The following is a 19422-nucleotide window of genomic DNA, read 5'->3' as shown; positions in this document are numbered from 1 at the left end:
AGAAATAGAAACTTATCAAGGAGCTATCAAATAAAACATGAGGCCCAAGGGGTTTCATAGTGAATTCTGTCTCAGAGAACAGATGATCCCAGGGCTCTGAATATGTAAAATAAAAAAAACTTTTATTTTGATAAAGCAAGAATAATGCTGATTTCTGAGCCTGATAAAGATGGATCATAAAAGTTATAATTACAGATAAATGCCACTGATGAATATCAGTGGGAAACTGCTGTGTAATAGCATTTATTAATAAGATATAAGTACTGGCCGGCACCGCGGCTCACTAGGCTAATCCTCCGCCTAGGGTGCCAGCACCCCGGGTTCTAGTCCCGGTCGGGGCACCGATCCTGTCCCGGTTGCCCCTCTTCCAGGCCAGCTCTCTGCTGTGGCCAGGGAGTGCAGTGGAGGATGGCCCAAGTGCTTGGGCCCTGCACCCCATGGGAGACCAGGAGAAGCACCTGACTCCTGCCATCGGATCAGCACGGTGCGCCGGCCGCAGCGTGCCTACCGCGGCGGCCGTTGGAGGGTGAACCAACGGCAAAAGGAAGACCTTTCTAGCTCTCTCTCACTGTCTCACTCTGTCAAAAAAAAAAAAAAAAAAAGGTTTAAGTACATTTTGATGAAGTGAGGTTTATACTATCATTCATATAAGGATAAATCAATATTTGGAATCTTAATAATTCACCACATTTGTAGATCTAAAATGAAAAGTTGTGTTCCCTTTATCAGTGCTGAAAATGCCTATTACAAAATTCTACACCTTGATTTAAAAAATTGAGAGAACAGGCATAGATGGAAACTCCTTTAACATGGTTTTATTTTCATAAATATATTTTAAGTATACTATAGGTATATTTATTTACACAGACACACACACCCTTAATCCTAAAGTCAACATTTTAATAAGTAGCACCATGATGAGGAACAAAGTAAGGGTTCCCATTTTCTCCACTATTTAACTAACATGATTCTGGAACTATGAGCCATTACAGAGGAAACAGACTCATAACAATGGGAAAAAGAGAAATCAAAGTTTCTTTGTTGGTGATATGATTGTTTATCTGGAAAGCCTCAAAAATAATTTTTTAAATTATCTCAAAAGAATTCAGAAATATATGAAAAATCCCTAAAAATGAAAGTTAAAATTGAACAAAGGGAAAGACCTCCATTGTTCTTAATTAAGACATCTCAACATCAAAATATTACTTGTAACTTAATTTAATGAGATCCTAATAACAAGATAATGGTAATTTTGGGACAGAGCTGAACTAGTTAATACTCAAGTTCATCTGAAAAATAAGTATTCAAAAATAGCATAGCATTAAAAGAGAAGTCCTTTAAGGAGGCTCTGGCCCTACCACATATCAAGATACACTGGAAGGTTTACAGAAACCTTGCCAAAGCAAGATACTGGCATAGGAATAGACCAGTGAAGTATGAGGGGACATCAGAAAGTTCATGTAAAATGTTTACATTTCATGTTTTAGTTGATTTATTTTCTATCAACTTTTTTTTATATAAGACTTTGTATTTGAAAGGCAGAGTTAGTAGGAGAGACGAAGAGAGAGATATTCCATCTGCTGGTTTACTCCCCCAAATGGCAACAATGGCTAGCTGGGTCAGGCCAAAGCCAGGAGCCTACAGTTCATTCCGGGTCTCAAGACCCATGTGGCTTCTGCTGTTTTCCCAGGCACATTAGCAAAGAGCAGCTGGAATTCAAACTGGCACCCCAATATGGGATGACAGCATCATAGGTGGCAACCTAACCCACTGTGCCACACCAGCCCTTCCATCAACTTTTTTTTTAACTTTTATTTAATAAATATAAATTTCCAAAGTACAGCTTATGGATTACAGTGGCTTCTTCCATCAACTTTTTGAAATGCCCTCGTACAGTCATTTACCGCATAATATGTTGGTCAACAAGAGACCACATCCACAGTAGTGATAGAAGATTCTAATGGAGCTGAAAAATTCCGTTCTATTCGCAGTGATGTAGCAATCTTAATGTCATAACACAAAAAATTGTTAGTGTGCATGGTAGTGCTGTTGTAAACCCACGCTATCAGTCACAGAAAAACGCAGTACAGTTGCTGACACTGGCACAGTGGGTTAAAGTGACGGCCTGCAACACCAGCATCCTGTGGGCACTGGTTCAAGTCCCAGCTGCTCCACTTCCAAGCCAGCTCCCTGCTAATGTACAGAGAAAAGCAACAGAAGATGGCCCAAGTCCTTGGAGCTGCTGTACCCACATAGGAGATAGGGAGGAGGCGCTTAGCTTTGGCCTGACCTACCCCTGTCCATTGCAACCATTTGGGGAGCAAGCCAACTGATGGAAGATCTCTCTCTGTCTCTCCTTCTGTCTCTCTAACTCTGCCTTTTAGATAAAAAAGTAAATCTTTAAAAAAAAAGAAAATGTAGTACATGCAGTTGTCTTTAGTGCATAGTACTTGATAATAAGTGGGTTTTGTGTGTTTTCTATACTTTTATCATTATCTTTTTTACTGAATGCTATATTAGCAGCAACAGCAGCCTCATACATCTCATGTTTACTGTACTTGATTTATTCTTGTGGTGTTTTCTTCATCATGACACCTAAGCATTCAAAATCCACTGTTAATATTGCCAGTAGGAGGCTATATTGAGTGAATAGGCTAGAAATAAAATTAAAAGTGATTAAGGACTACAAAGATTGGAAATTCAGTGATAGAGCTTGCTTGCCAGTCAGGCACATCCCATTTCATCATAGCTATGATCTTACAGAACAAGAAGGAAGTGACAGAACTTATTAAGAATCTGTTACATTGAAAGCAACAGTTTTTTCTAGTAGTCCATTTTTCTGTTGTTATAACAAAATACCTGAGGCTTACTACTTTATAAGGAAAAGAGGAAGCCAGAGAGATTCAGGAGCCAGGCTTGCCTGTTTTGTAACAGCCTGCTCTCTGAGGAACTGACCATAGTTGCACAAGAATGACATTAATCCCTTCCAAGGAAAGCACTTGCAAGGAAAACACTCTCATACTGTGGCCTAATTAGTATCCACTAAATCCCACCTCTTAGAAGTTCCACCTTCTTTAACACCAACACCCTGGGGATCCTACTTCGAGCACATGAACCTTTGTGAAGGATACACTCCAACCATACCCCAGCACTGAGACTAACAAAGCTTGGAGAAGGGCCTGTATCAGATGAGCAAGTTCTAATGCCCTGAGCTGGAGAACAGACAGAAGAGTATCCCTGTCTGAGCTACACAGTTGTGGCCAAACAATAATGTTATTGAACCCGGTTGAAAGAAAAGGCTGGACCTGACTAAATGCATTTACTGCTAACTCTGGGTGATTTAAACGATGCAAGAGTGATCATTCATTACATAATGTGGAAGTGAGTGCTAAGTTTGTTAAGTGCTATTGTGAAAGCAGTGGAAGGATTTTTGGAAACTGCATAAGCTGATTGTAGAAGAAGATTAACTTTGCCACAGCAAATCTGACAGGGCATTAGGCTTTACCATATAACCTAGATGTATAGTAGGCTTTAGCATTTTAGGTTTATACAGGTATACTCTGATGTTTGCATTAAAGTGAAATCATCCAATAATACGTGTCTTAGACCATCTCTGTTCCTTAAACCATGAGAGACTGTGTAAAGTCCATAAATGTACACTGCTACTAAGAGTGGTAGTTCAAGTCACTGGGACAAATGGGGATATTTTAGGAAAGAATACTGGCACCACTAGATAAGAATTTGGAAAAAATATATTAGACCCATTTTTATGCCATACATAAGAGTGAACTTCAAGCAAATATCAGAGATCTAAATATAAAGACAAACTCAGGAGAAAATTGGATGAGTTCTTCTATACTGTGATTTCCGGGAGATTTTTCTAACTCTGACTTATAATCAAGGTACAGTGAAAGAAAATGCCAGTAGAATTTGCCACATTAATTTGTTTTGTTTTATTTGCATAGCAAATAAGGGCAATGAGCAAAACCAGAAGTTGTCATATATACAAATAAAGGTTAAATTCTTTTTTTGACAGGCAGAGTGGATAGTGAGAGAGAGACAGAGAGAAAGGTCTTCCTTTTTGCCATTGGTTCACCCTCTAATGGCCGCTGCAGTCGGCGCATTGTGCTGATCCAAAGCCAGGAGCCAGATGCTTCTCCTGGTCTCCCATGCGGGTGCAGGGCCCAAGCACTTGGGCCATCATCCTCCACTGCCTTCCCGGGCCATAGCAGAGAGCTGGCCTGGAAGAGGGGCAACCGGGATAGAACCCGGTGTGCCGGCGCCATAAGGCGGAGGATTATCCTGTTAAGCCGCGGCGCCAGCACGGGTAAATTCTTAAATGCAAAGGTCTTGGGAAAATGTAATATTAATAACCCAAAAACAGGGAAGGAAGAGACAAAAAGTAAGAAGACAAAATCAGATACCAAAGAAGATGTAAAAGGTATCAATGTAAAACTACCATGAGCACCTGCGTCTTGGTTTTTAGTACCAAATAAAGAGTTAGTGTTCCTTAGAGAAATCACTGGTTTCAGGGCTGGAGCAACATTAGATATAAAATAGGGACAATTTTGATAGACCAGAAAGTAAGATAAGTACTCAGAAATTGATGGGTCTGTGTCAGAAGAACAAGGAACAATCCTAGTGGCCAAATCATTGTCCTCCAAATTAAGGACAATGATAAACCATAAAATGGGAAAAATATGATTCAGTTAATTCATGCTGGTAATAGGTAGATACAATAAAGGAGATAATGGTGGGATTTCCTGCTAAATGGTAAAACACTGGAATTGGGATATCATTTTCTAGCCATCAGTGGTGTTTGATTTGGCAAGAGTTACTAAGATTCTCAATTAGGAGGTAGGGATAGTGGAATTTCAATGAAACATAATACTTACCACATCTTAAGGTTTGTCTCCAAGAATGTCTGCTAGTTGCAAGAAATATGGTAAACGGAGTGATTAAAATTAACAGCCATGGTAAGGGCCGATAGGCATCTTGTCCTTGTGAATGCAATATCCCGAGAAGGATACAACATCATTTATGTAGTTTTCTACAGATACATAACCTAAATATAATGAGGAAACATTATGTGAACCCCAAATGAGAAACTCAAAAGATAAACACAATGTATAATGCCTTTCTAGGAGAAGGAAATGCTGTAAAGATGACAGTATTGGGTCAGTTGGAATATGGGTGCTAAGTTGGCAAAGACGATCATATCGATAATATATCTGTGCTGTAGTTCTGAGCATGTTTTTATTTGTATAGGGTTCTCATTGACATATTTTTGGAATATGCAACTTTCAAATGGTTCGTTAAACTGTTCATTTAAAAAAGAATAAACCAAAGGAGACAAAGTATTAGTAATTGGTGATTATGAGTGGAGTTGGTAGGAGTTCATTGCACTGGACTTCCAACTTATTAAAAGTTCAAAATTACTTTCTAATAGAAAGTTTCAAAAGAAGCAAGAAGGACTCCATTTTGGCAAGAATTCAAACACTTGACAGTTCATTCCCTAAGGCTTTGAGGAAACAAGCACTCTCAAATTGCTGGTAGAAATACCACTGGTAAAACTTCCCTGGGAGGAAATTCAGCAGTATCCCAACAAAATAACATGTACGTGTGTCCTCTACCCAGGAACCCCATCAGAGGGTAAGGCCTCACATTATACAGCAATAAATACTCCTGAGCTGTAATAGCAAAACATTGGAAACTGCAAACAAGAGACAAGCTGAATAAGCAAACATGTGATGGAGTACTATGCAGCTAAAAACAATGAGAAAGATGCCTGTCTACTGGAATGGAATGATTTCCATTCCCAAAGGAGAAAAGAATACAGCATGTGGCCTTTTGCCTAAGAAAGAAAAGGAGGAGCGGACCAGCTTTGTGACTCAGTGGGTTAAGCCACCACCTGAGATGCCAGCATCCCATATAAGTACAAGCTTAAGCCCCAGCTTCTCCACTTGCCATCCAGCTCCCTGCTCATGCTCCTGGGAAAACAGCAGAACACGGTCCCAGTACTTGGGCCCCTGCCCCCACAGGGAAGACTCAGATGGAGTTCCAGGCTCCTGGCTTCAGCCTGACCCAACTCTGGCTGTTGCAGCTATTTGAGAAGTAAACCAGCACATAGAAAATCTCTGTTTCTCCCCCTCTTCCAAGACTCTGCCTTTCAAATAGATTTTAAAATCTTTTAGAAAGAGAGAAATAGGGACTGGTGCTGTAACACAGTGGGTTCAAGTCCTGGCCTAAATTGCCGGCATCCCATATAGGCGCCAGTTCTAGTCCCAGCTGCTCCTCTTCCGATCCAGCTCTCTCCTATGGTCTGGGAAAGCAGTAGAAGATGGCCCAAGTCCTTGGGCCCCTGCACCTGCGTGCGAGACCCAGAAGAAGCTCCTGGCTCTTGGCTTCAGATCGGTGCAGCTCTGGCCTTTGCAGCCATCTGGGGAGTTAACCAGTGGATGAAAGACCGCTCCCTCTGTTTCTACCTCTCTCTGTAACTCTTTCATATAAAGTCAAATAAAATCTTTTTTTTAAAAAAAAGAAATAAAATACATATACCTGTTTACCTTTCCAAAACATATATACACAAGAAAAATGACAAAAACCATGAATTTACCCCCTTAAAGGTGGATGATGAGGCAGGGAAAGAAAAAGCATTTCTTTGAGGAATACATTTTTGTATAGATTTTATTTGAAGAAACATGAATATCTTCCAGACAGTCTCAAAAAAATGGAATTAATTCAATAAGGATGATGGAGGAAATTTAAAAATCCAATATAAGTCAAACCCAACTTATTTCTATTAAATAATGACCACGTTGGAGAAGGAGAAATAAATATTAAAATTCAGTATGGGTGCCAGTTTGTGTCCCAGCTCCCCCTCTTCTAACCAGCTCTGCTTATGGCCTGGAAAAGCAGGGGAGGATGGCCCAGGTCTTTGGGTCTCTGTGCCCACATGGAAGCCCAAAGAAGTTCCGGGCCGCTGGCTTCAGATCAGCCCAGCTCCAACCATTGAGGCCATGAAGAAATAAATTTTTAGAAAAAAATAATAAATTAAAAAAATAAACTCAGTGCTCTAACCCTCAATCAGGGGAGAAATCACAACAGAGAAATCCTGACTCCTTAGTATTTTGTTTCCTGTTTTGTTTTAATAGAATTTATTTTATTTGAGAGTTTGGTAAAACACCCATCTGCTGGCTAAATCCCCAAATGTCTACAGTGGCTGGGGCTGGGCTGGGCTGCAGCCAGGAACTCAGTCCCAACTACTTGAACTACCACTTCTGCTTCCCAGGGTCTTCACTGGCAGGGAGCTGGAGTCAGGATCTGGTCAGGAATTAATCCCAGGAACTGGGATGTGGGTGTCTTAACCACTAGGCTAAATATTTGCCCACCCCTTTGATTTGATTTGGTAGTGGGATGCCTGCAGGTATTCTGTAAATGAGTAAAAAGATTGAGCAAATAAATAAATGTTGCTTTTGTTGAGGGACAGTGTTCCCACTCTGGAAGAAACTGAGAAGGTAGAAAGTCATGTGGATTGAAATTGGAGGTGTAAGTGTGAATTCACTATTGTCTTAAAGTACATGTGTGTTATATTCTGACTCTGAGCAAAGAGGTACCCCATGACAGCACACAGAACATCTAGATCTCTAATTCTAATTTCCTTCCCCCATTAAAAGAAACTAAGGATATTTTGAAAAATATTTACTAAAAGATTTTAAGAAAAGCCTGGAATAGTTTGATACGCCAGAAAGTAAAGAACTACTCAGAAATGATCAGATCACATCAGAATTGACATGAAGGGGCTTCCTCTGGGACAGTTTGCACACCCAAGTAATTAAGGATAATGATGAACTACAAGCCATTGAAAAGTAGAGATCCATGAGACTTACCCATAATTAATAATGGGGGGGGCTCTTTCTTATAGAAGAATACTGGTGAATATGGAGGGATTGCTGAGATTGGAAAGTCATAATTGCAGGTTTGAGCAAGAGTCATCTTTGCTAAATCCAGAGTGAAACTTTGATGAGCAGAATATTTGTTCTTTAATACCTTCCCATAGTTTTAAGTTTTCATTTGAAAGACACAGAAATCTTCGCTGGTTCACTCTCCGAAAGCCTGCAATAGCGAGTGCTAGACCAGGCTGAAGCCAGGAGTCCAGAACACAGCCCAGGTCTCATTTGAATAGCAGGGACCCAAGTAATTGAGCTTCCGTGTGCTGCCACTCAGGAAGTGTATCAGGAGAAAGCTGGATCAGAAACTGAGTAGCTGAGACTGCAACCAGGAACTCTGACATGGGGCAGACCTCCCAAATGGTGACTCAGTAGCAGCTCCACATGCACACCCCTAGAGTTCTTATTTAAAGAAAGGGAACGGGTGCTATGGAGCCATCTGAGATGCCAGCATCCCTTTTGGGCCCCAGTTCAAGACCTGAGTCATCCTCTTCCAGTCCAGCTCTCTGCTAATGTGCCTGGGAAAGCATTGGAAGATTACCGAAGTGTTTGGGCCTCTATACCCACATGTGAGATCTGGAAGAAGCACCTGACTCCTGGCTTCGGCCTGGCCTAACTCTGGCCATTGTGGCCATTTGGGGAGTAAACCAACAGATGGAAGACCTCTCTATGTGTCTCATCCTCCCTCTGTGTTACTTTGCCTTTCAAATCTTTAAAAAAAGAAAAGTAACGGGGCCGGCGCTGTGGTGCAGCAGGTTAACACCCTGGCCTGAAGTGCCGGCATCCCATATGGGCACCAGTTCTAGTCCCGGCTGCTCCTCTTCTGATCCAGCTCTCTGCTATGGCCTGGGAAAGCAGTAGAAGATGGCCCAAGTCCTTGGGCCCCTGCACCCACGTGGGAGACCCAGAAGAAGCTCCTGGCTCTTGGCTTCAGACTGGCACAACTCCAGCCATTGCATCCAATTGTGGAGTGCACTCTCTCACTCGCTCGCTCTCTCTCTGCCTCTCTGCAACTCCGACTTTCAAATAAATAAATCTTAAAAAAAAAAAAAAGTAAAATACCATGAAGAAATCAGACCTTACCTAGATAAAGTCATCAAAAATAACATCACCAGTAAGGAGCAGGTGGGCATGACCCCTCTGGATTTGATAAGCTGAGAAACACACAGCATTAGTTATGGAATAGCTCAGCTGGGTGTGTGCAAGTTCAGTTTACTCTTGAGAAAACCTAGTAAGAGAGCCCAGCATATGACACTGCAGGTTAAGCTGCTGCTGCTTGAGTCCTGATTGTCCACTTCCAATCTAGCATCCTGCTAATGCCCTAGGAAAGTAGCAGAGGCCACCCATGTGGGAAACTTGACTTTGACCTAGCCCGGACATTGCTGTTGTGATCAACTGGGTAGTGATTCATTGGATGGAAGATCTCCCCCCAACACACACACACACACCCTTCTCCCCACTCTCCCTCTGTCATTCTCCTTTTCAAAGAAATACTTCTTTAAAGGAAAAACCTCTTGAGAAAATTTCTATTTTTGGAAAAAAGGAAATCTGTGCTGAAGAATTGGAAGTTTATTTAGGCTGCACGTAATCACTTCCTCCCAAAGAGTACAGCATGGAAAGGGGAATATAGAGTGACTGCACAGGGAAGAAACCTGGGGAACACTACCTCAACCTGTGGTAGCAGTGAGAAGTCACACATCCTCTATATAATACAACCAAATGGCACTTCACTTCTGTCACGTACCTTCCGAAAACATAACCCCAGCCTGATCATGAAGCATTGCTTAGACAAATCCCAGTTAGACAATCAACAAAATACCTGACCAGTCTTCTTCAAGACTGTTGCCACCATCAAACACCAGGAAAACCTGAAAAGTTGTCACATCCAAGAGGAACATTAGACTTAAGTAACATGGGCTCTTGGAACAGCAAAGAACATTAGATAAAATGAAAGTAATCAGGGGACCAGCGCTGTGGCTCAGTGGGTTAAAGTCCCGGTGTGAAGCTCTGGCATTCCATATGAGCGCTGGTTCTAGTCCCAGCTGCTCCACTTCTGATCCAGCTCTGCCTGAGAAAGCAGTAGAAGATGGCCCAAATCCTTGGGCCTCTGCACCCACGTGGGAGACCCTGAGGAGGCTCCTGGCTCCTGGCTTCGGATCGGCGCAGCTCCGGCCGTTGTGGCCCATTGGGAAGTGAACCAGCGGATGGAAGACTTTCTCTCTCTGCCTCTCCTCTCTGTGTAACTCTTTCAAATAAATAATAAATCTAAAAAAAAGTAATCAGAATATAGACTTCAGCTGATGTATCATTATTGGTTCGTTAATTTTAAAGGAAAAAGTACAAATAGAAGATGTCAGGCCTGCGCCGCGGCTCACTAGGCTAATCCTCTGCCTTGCGGCGCCGGCACACCGGGTTCTAGTCCCGGTCAGGGCACCGATCCTGTCCCGGTTGCCCCTCTTCCAGGCCAGCTCTCTGCTGTGGCCAGGGAGTGCAGTGGAGGATGGCCCAAGTCCTTGGGCCCTGCACCCCATGGGAGACCAGGAGAAGCACCTGGCTCCTGCCATCGGATCGGCGCAGTGCGCCGGCCGCAGCGCGCCTACCGCGGCGGCCATTGGAGGGTAAACCAACGGCAAAAAGGAAGACCTTTCTCTCTGTCTCTCTCTCACTGTCCACTCTGCCTGTCAAAAAATAAAAAAAAAATAAATAAATAAATAAAATAAAAGATGTCAGAATTGAGGAATTCTGTGCTATATTTTCAGTTTTTCTGTAAATTTAAACCAAATTGTTCTTTAAAAATAGCTTTTTCTTTAATGGAACTGCATTCTTAAAGTCTCCTTCCAGATTAAAGACTAAGACATGACATGGTATGCAAACCTGAACTGGAGGAAAAAGGATCTAAAGGACATGGCTGAGTCAATTGACAAGGCTGGCAGAGGATAGAGTAGTGAAAGTATTGGGTTAATCTAAATTTTTTGAAGAGGATAGCTGAGCTCCGATTCTGAAAGAGAGGGGCCTTATTATTGGGAAAAACACGTGAGGGTGCAAGGTAAATATTCCTTACCTGGGATTGTTTTGTCTCCAGAGGACACCTAGCAATGCCAGGAAGCATTTCTGGTTGTCACAGCGGGTGGGGAGGCAATACTGCTAGAAATGATGCTAACTAAGCATCTTTTTTTTTTTTTTCATAAGATTTATTTTATTTATTTGAAAGTTACAGACAGGGGTAGAGACAGGTCTTCCATCCGCTGGTTTGCTCCCCAAATGGCCACAACAGCTGGAGCTAAGCCAATCTGAAGTCAGGAGCTTCCTTGGGGTCTCCCACAGGGGCCTGAAGATCTGGGCCATCCTCCACTGCCCTCCAAGGCACATCAGCAGGGAACTGGATCAGAAGTGGAGCAGCCAGGACTCGAACTGGCACCCATATGGAATGTGCAGGCCGGGGCTTTAACCCACTGTGCCACAGCACTGGCCCCTAACTAAGCATCTTAATAATGCACAGACCAGGGCTGTCTCTGTGGCATAGCAAGTAAAGCCAGCATCCCATATGTGCGCCAGTTCGAGGCCCGGCTGCTGCACTTCAGATCCAGCTCTCTGCTGTCGTCTGGGAAAGCAGTAGAGAACAGCCCAGGTTATTGGGCCCCTGCACCTGCATAGAAGACCCAGAAGAAGCTCCTGGCTTCAGATCAGTGCCGCTCCAGCTGTTGCAGCCAATTGAGGAGTGAACCAGTGGGTGGAAGACACCTCTTTGTCTCTCTGCCTCTGCCTCTCTGCCTCTCTCTGTGTAACTCTGACTTTCAAATAAGTAAATCTTAAAAAAAAAAAAAAATACAAGGCGGCCCCTCACAACACAGCTTTATCTGGTCAAATTGTTAATGTTATCACAGTTGACGAACCTCTGTGGTGTTTCCAGCCTTGATAGGTAGAAGTAAAGAAGCTTGAAATGTATAAGCCATTCACAAATGGTTGAATGTAAAAAAAAAAAAAAAAATTTACATGTAGAGAGGAATAAATGGGACAAAATGGTAATAGTCAAGGTAAAGGGAACCCAAGTGTCTTCTATTGGGATATCTATAAATTATAACTTATAAATAAAATGTTAAGTATTCTATAGTTAGAAATCTGTTATCCTTAAAAGAAGTAGAAAGTACAGTAATTTAAATGTAATAAATAAAGCTTTATGAAAAACAAAAATGTATAGCTCAATAACTGTAAGTAGACATTTGCCCTTTCTGTCTCCATCACCCAAATTGTTTTTATTCAAGTTCATCAAAAAAACTTGCTGTTTTGGGGATGCCATCGTTGCGGTGCAGCAGGTTAACCTGCCTACAGTGCCAGCATCCTATAAAAGCACCAATTTGAGTCCTGGCTACTCCACTTTGGATCCAGCTTTCTGTTAATGTGCCTGGGAAGGCAGCAGCAGATGACCCAAGTACTTGGGTCCCTGCACCCATGTGGGAGACCCAGAAGGAATGGCCTAGCCCTAGCCATTGTGGCCATTTGGGGAATGAACCAGTGAATGAAAAGTCTCTCTCTCCCTCTCTCTCCCTCTCTCTCCCTCTCTCTCCCTCTCTCTCCCTCTCTCTCCCTCTCTCCCTCTCTCCCTCTCTCCCTCTCTCCCTCTCTCCCTCTCTCTCCCTCTCTCCCTCTCTCTCCCTCTCTCCCTCTCTCTCTCCCTCCCTTTCAAATAAATAAATCTTTTTTAAAAAGATCTTGCTGCTTTTTTATCTCATTGGGAAATGAGGCATCATCTTGTTTTCAGACTTACCCACTTCATTGGCTTAAAAGTTTGGTTAAATTACTAGTGTTTATATAATAAATAGTGTTCACTGTAGCTCAGCGAGTCACTGTACTGTGTTTTCTTTCTGATACAACTTTTTTTTTCCCTAGAGATAATAATTGCCTTGTTTTTTTGTTTTTTTTGTTTTATTTTGTTGAACCACTTCAGAGTTGCCATCCACCCTCCTCTGATACAGTGTGGTTGCCTTCTAGACTTGCTTTACAGCAGTAGTCATAGTAAATCTCCTTTTCATTGCCTTAGAAGCTCCCTTTAGCTTTGTCCTGGTTGGATCATTTAGTTGCTAAATGAACTATCTGGCTCTTTTCTTGGTTACTTTGATGATATAATGAAGCACATTTGATAATTTCCCAAGAAAAAGTAAACAGGGGAGCTAAGTCTTGAGAATTGGAATATCTAAAAATATCTTTATCCTGTCATTATAATTGGTTGATAATTTGGGTATAGTTTTAAGATTATTTATGTTTTTGAAAGACATGTGACAGGGAAGGAAAGACTGATCTTCCATCCACTGGGTCATTCCCCAAATGGACCTAACAGCCAGGGTTGAGCCAGGACAAAGCCAGGAGCCTGGAACTCCATCCAGGTCTCTTATATCAGTGACAGCCCTAGTACTTGGGCCATATTCCACTGTTTTCCCAAGTGTATTAGTAGGGATCTGGATTGGAAGGGGAGCAGCCAGGACTCAAACAGGTGCTAAAATGAGATATGGATGTCACAAGTGGCAGCTTAACCCACTGTACTGTGATGCAGGCCCATGAATAATTTTGCCCTTTTTTTTTTTGCTTTATACTCAAAGTGTGCAGTTGGATCATTTGATACAGGTTTATACCCATGAAACCCATCACCACAATCTAAATATGAACATATACATCTTTTTCTCATGTTTGTTTTTGTTTGTAAGATTTATTTGGAAGGCAGAGTTAGAGATCCTTCATCTACTGGTTCACTCCCCAGATGACAGCCACCAGAGCTGGGCCAGGCCAAAGCCAGGAGCTTCTTCCAGGACTCCCACGTGGGTAGCAGGGGCCCAAGCACTCAGGACATTAGCAGGGAGCTGGATCAGAAGTGGAGCAGCCAGGAGCCCATATAGGATGCCAGCATCACAGGCGGCAGCTTTACCCACATTGAAGGCCCCTTCTCATAATCTTTTATAACCTTTTCTACTTAGCCCTGGTCCCCACCCCATCCCTGAGTAATTACTGGTATGCTTTCTGTCCTTTTACACTACTTTGCATTTTCTAGAATTTTATGAAAAAGTGATCATGAAGTGTTTACTCTTTAGTTTCATCTGGCTTTCATTTGGCATAATTATTTTGAGTTTTATCTGTGTTTTCTGTATTAATTTATTCCGTTTTATTACTGGGTAGCAAAGTAGAGTAGTCATGTGAATTCACCGTTGTTCATTTACTTACCGGCAAACTTGTAAGTTGTTTCCAGTTTGGGCTATTATGACCATTTGTATATGTGCCTTTATATAGACACATGTTTTCTTTTCTCTTACATAATTAGGAGTGGAATGGGTGGTAGTGGTATAATGTTTAATTTTCTAAGAAACTGTTTCCCAAGTGCTTGTGCTATTTTAAGTTTTCATCTGCAATATATGAGAGTTCCATATTTGCTACACCATTGAGTTTTGTTCTTTTGGCCACTTCTCACAAGTATGTTAAAAGTTGTAATGTATATCCCCTAAATGACCAGTGATGTTGAGCATCTTTTCTTTACGTGCCATTTATATGTCTTATTTGAATTATCTGCTTGTATTTTGTTGATTGGATTGTTTTGATCATTGGGTTTTGATACTTCTTAAAGATACAAATAATTTATCAGATATATAATTTATAGATACTTTTTCCTGGGCTGTTCTTGTCTTATTCTGTTAACAGTGTCTTTCAAAGAAAAAAAATTCTTAATTTTACTAAAATCCAGGTTTATCAGTGTTGTCTTATGGATCCTACATTTGATGTCATACCTAAAAACTTTGACTAACCCAAGGTCATGATTCTTTTCTCTCCTTTTTCCTAGAAGTTTTATATTCTTAGCTCCTACATTTAAGTCTATTACCCATTTGTAAATTAATTTTTAATATTTTTATGTGATAGGTACAGATTAAAGTTGTGTTTGTTTGTTTTTTTTAATTATTTGAAAGGCAGAGTGACAGAGAGACAGAGAGGTCTTCCATCCATTGGTTCACTCCCCAAGTGGCTGCAACAGCCAAGGCTGGACTAGACTGAAGCCAGGAGCTTCTTCTGGGTCTCCCACATGGGTGCAGGGATCCAAGGACTTGAGCCATCCTCTGCTGCTTTCCTAGGTACATTAGCAGGGAGCTGGATCAGAAGTGGAGCAGCTGGACTCGAACCCACACCCATATGGGATGCCGACATTGCCCATCATCACATGCAGCAGCTTTACGAGCTACACCACAATACCAGCCCCAAATTTTTTTCTTAATGTATGGATATCTAATTTTTCTGTCATCATTTGTTTAAAGACTTTTTACCTTTTCACACATTACCCCTTCCCCACAAAACACACACAGACACACGCACATGGGTCTGCATCTAGACTGCATTCAGTTTTGTTAATCTGCTTGTCTATATTCATGCCAAAATCCATGATTTGATCACTATCATTTCATAGTATATCTGTCTTAGAGTCAGGAAGCCTGTCTTTCAACTTTGCTCTTTTCAGATTTTTGGCTATGCTAGATACTTTGCAACTCCATATGATTCTGAAATCACCTTATCAGTTTCAACTCAAAAATCTTGTGATTTTAATTGGATTCTGTTAAATATTTAAATCACTTTGGAAGGAATTAGAATTTTAATCATATTACTATAACTGATCCATGAATATAGTACGTGTCTATTTATGTCATTCTTTAATTCTTTTTACAATATTTTGTAGTTGTTTTGAAAGGCAAAAAAAAAAAAAAAAAAAAATGTTCCTATCCACTGGTCACTTGCAAATGCCCAAAGCAGCCCAGGGCTGGGGGCTGAAGCCAGGAATCCAGCCAGCTTTCCTTCTAATGCAGATCCTCGGAGGCAGCAGTGGAATTCCAGTGATTGGATTCCTGACATCTGTTTGGTAGACCTGGATAATGCTTTCGCTTCAGTTCCTAGCTTTGGCCCTTTGCAAACATTTGGAGAGTGAGCCACCAGATGGGAGCTTTTTATCTTTCTCCCAAAGTGAGGGTTGATGGGGAGGAGACAAGCTTTACAATCTACTGGTTTCCTCCCCAAATGGCCAACACAGCTGGGGCTGGTCCAGACCAAGGCCAGGAACCAGGAATTCCATCCTGGGCAGGGGTCCAGATACTTGGGCAACATCTGCTGCCTTCCCTGGCACATTAGTAGGAAGCTGAATCAGAAGTGAAACAGCTAGGAATCCAGCTGGTACTCGATGTGAGAAATCCAAGACCCATCTTCTCTAATGTCCCATTCTTACATCTCTGAAGAATTAGTTAATATTTTGGAAGTTGTCTTTTGGTCCCTCCCTGCATTTGCTTTTGTCCCTTGCAGATTACTTTTTCCTGAAGATTTGTTTTCATCTTTCACATTCTTCTAGACCTTTCTCAAATGGTCAGGGATCCTTGCCTATCTCGTCATATTTAACGGGCAGGTCCTAAACAGCTGATTGGGCTGAGTGTGTGTGAGTTAGGCTTGGTGACTACTGAGCTTCAGTGTGGTGATTAGTAGATATTTATTAGATCTTCACCTCTTATTTCCATTTTCCTGTTCCTCTCTGCTGTACTGTTGATGTTTTCTCAATAGACGCCTTCCATTTCCCTAATTCTTTTTAGTCATGCCTAATCTTGTGACTTCTTTAAATTACCTTTGCTCGTTTTTAATAATATTTTTATTTCTTGAACTCATTTTATACTGTATCTCTGGCAATTTTAGTGCTTGGTGTTAGGGGGCTTCTTAAATTGGTTTCTGCTGATTTGTTGCTGGGGTGGCTTGGATATGTGCTTGTTTGATAAAATCTCTGGGGATACTGAAAGGCTTGAATTTAAGTGACTACCTCCTGATACGATTTAAGATTGCTTCTACTGGTTGTTAAAGTGCACTACTTAATTTCTGGAATTTCTTTAATTTTTTGGCCTATGGATTTCCTGACCATAGAAGGGAGGGTATATTACAATATCAAGACCGGCACCGTGGCTCAGTAAGCTAATCCTCCGCCTTGCGGCGCCGGCACACCAGGTTCTAGTCCCGGTCGGGGCACCGGACTCTGTCCCGGTTGCCCCTCTTCCAGGCCAGCTCTCTGCTATGGCCCGGGAGTGCAGTGGAGGATGGCCCAAGTGCTTGGGCCCTGCACCCCATGGGAGACCAGGAGAAGCACCGGGCTCCCCGCTTCGGATCAGCTCGGTGCACCGGCCACAGCGGCCATTGGAGGGTGAACCAATGGTAAAGGAAGACCTTTCTCTCTGTATCTCTCTCTCTCACTGTCCACTCTGCCTGTCAAAAAAAAGACTCAATCATGAGGGCAGGCCTGTGATTACAAAATCTCACACAAGCCCCTCCACCCAAGGTGTGGACAGAAAAAGATTCCCTATCGGTCGTCTTTGCGTGTAATTCAGTTTTACTCATCACCCATTCTTTCATTAAAGTTACAACCCCTTTTCAGGAGTTTTGATCGGATGCAGGATTTTCCACGTAAACTACACCATAGTAAATACATGGTAAGTTTTTACACAGGCTATACCAGCTCTGTCGTAACATAAGACAAAATATTTAGCAAGCAACATTCCTTAAGTAGAATATAGTTAACCAACTAGTGTGTCAGGATATTCATCCCTGCACTATTAGGGACAGTTAAGGCCTCGGGCTGGTTTTATCAATGGGCTTACTACCCTTGTCTCGTACAGATGGTTATTATCTGTGTGTGCCAGGAATATAGAAAAGATCAGAAAGCATTATTTCTTCAGGATACTTTGGAAAAGACTGCATTATGTTCTTCTTTAATCATCTTGATATTAAAGATACAGAAAGACGTTGAAGTAAGGAACATCTCTTAAGTATATTTGATCATGGTACTTTCATTAAAGATGGTCTCAATTGTTGTTAATATTAGCAGCTAATAATTACTGAAACCAAGATGTCTGTTAACAGTGGGTCTCTGCTGAGTTGACTGTAGATTAGACAAGTCTGTATGCAAACTAGGGGTATGAAATGTCACTTCCCCATGAAGGTGGCCTAATGAATTTATTAGAACTTAGAATCCAGTGTTTACTAAATGTATAGACAAGGCTCTGCAATAAATAGTTCACAGTGTCCTCTTATTACCCTCAGGGGGAAAAAATCAGTTCCTTTGCTAAGCTGCCTTAAAGGGCAGTGGTGATCTGGCTGCTAGATCCTCCTCTGACCCACACCTCTCACACTGGACACCAGCCACACTCACCTGTCAGTGTGCTGCATTTATTCCAGCCTGGATGCCTTTATCCTGTTCTTTCCTTTGCCTAGACTATCCCACACCAGACACCCTGTGTGTATTGTTCTCAGGGTCTTACCCTCACCGAGGCCTTTCTTCACTGCTGAATCTCCGCCGACTGCCCTTGCTGAAATTCCTGTGTCATCACTCGCCCTTGCTTAGTGGCCTCTCGTCGTGGACTACAATCTTTGAAACCCCCAGATCTTGTCTGCTTTATACTTCACTCTTTCACCTCAGTTCGTGTGATATACAGAAATGCTTGGTATATGCCTGTTGAATGAGTAAAGCAGAAATTCATAACTGGCTGAAGTTCATAGCTAACAAATGGTAAAGTCTCTAGGACCCAGATCTGTTCATAGCACCACTCTCCTTCTTAAACAAGAATTAACCCATTACCTACCACCTTATCAGATCACAGTGTTGCTAGAACTTCTGCAATAATTCTTCAGAATCTGATTCTTTTTAAATTTCCCGAAGGTCAGAAATTTTGATTCTTTGAAAATACATCTTACTTTGCTAAGTAAGATGGATGAACAAATGAGAGAAAACTGTTGGGGAGAAGAAAGGGAGTAATTCTAAAGTGAACACAAGCAATAGATCTTCCTTTTAAAATCAATTCTAAAAGCATAGTACTAAAAAATGGTTGAGGGTTATGGCACCATTATTAGAATATGTTGAGCCTCTCGTTTTTTGTTTTTTTTTTTTTTTTTTTTTTAAGCAAGGAATCATTTGATCTAACCTTTTTAAAGAGGAGAAATGACACACTTTGTTAGGCAAGACTGAGTTACATGTCTTCTGATTCACTTTCAGTGTTCTCTCACCATCATCATTATTACTCTTACCAGTTAATAAGAAAGCTAATGGATTTGTGTTTCCTAGAAGTTGAGGACTCCATTTTGACACATTAAGCTTTTCAATGCAAAATAAAATTTTTCAGGGCTAAATTTTCGTTTGTCAGATCTCAGGATGCGTGGTAAGGTCTTACGCTGCATCATGTGTTATTGGTTTCTTCTGCTTCTAAGACTGAACATTCCTCACGATACACACAGAAACGAAGAGACGTGTCCGGGATCCGGGATGTTTGACGGTTATGACAGCTGCAGTGAGGACACAAGTAGCAGCTCCAGCTCTGAGGAGAGTGAAGAAGAAGTTGCTCCTTTACCTTCCAATCTCCCCATTATCAAAAACAATGGGCAAGTCTACACTTACCCAGACGGGAAATCTGGCATGGGTGAGTATTTATAA

At 41.7% G+C, this 19422-nt stretch overlaps 1 protein-coding gene across 9 annotated transcripts in view; it reads left to right on the top strand.

Annotated features, from left to right (window-relative positions):
• MBTD1 (mbt domain containing 1) overlaps positions 1-19422 on the top strand; it is a 76211-nt gene that overhangs the window by 8586 nt on the left and 48203 nt on the right. For 8 of the 9 annotated variants that reach the window (XM_062175587.1, XM_062175591.1, XM_062175589.1 and 5 more), the window contains one exon: positions 19227-19408. In XM_062175587.1, coding sequence (XP_062031571.1) covers positions 19255-19408 — 154 coding nt within the window. In that variant the 5' untranslated portion in view covers positions 19227-19254. Of the gene's footprint in view, positions 1-19199; positions 19409-19422 lie in introns of all 9 variants that reach the window. The other variant, XM_062175584.1, reaches the window with a different exon arrangement.

Source organism: Lepus europaeus, chromosome 18, assembly GCF_033115175.1.
Source record: "Lepus europaeus isolate LE1 chromosome 18, mLepTim1.pri, whole genome shotgun sequence".
NCBI lineage: Eukaryota > Metazoa > Chordata > Mammalia > Lagomorpha > Leporidae > Lepus > Lepus europaeus.
This window is presented reverse-complemented; position numbering and strand designations above follow the sequence as displayed.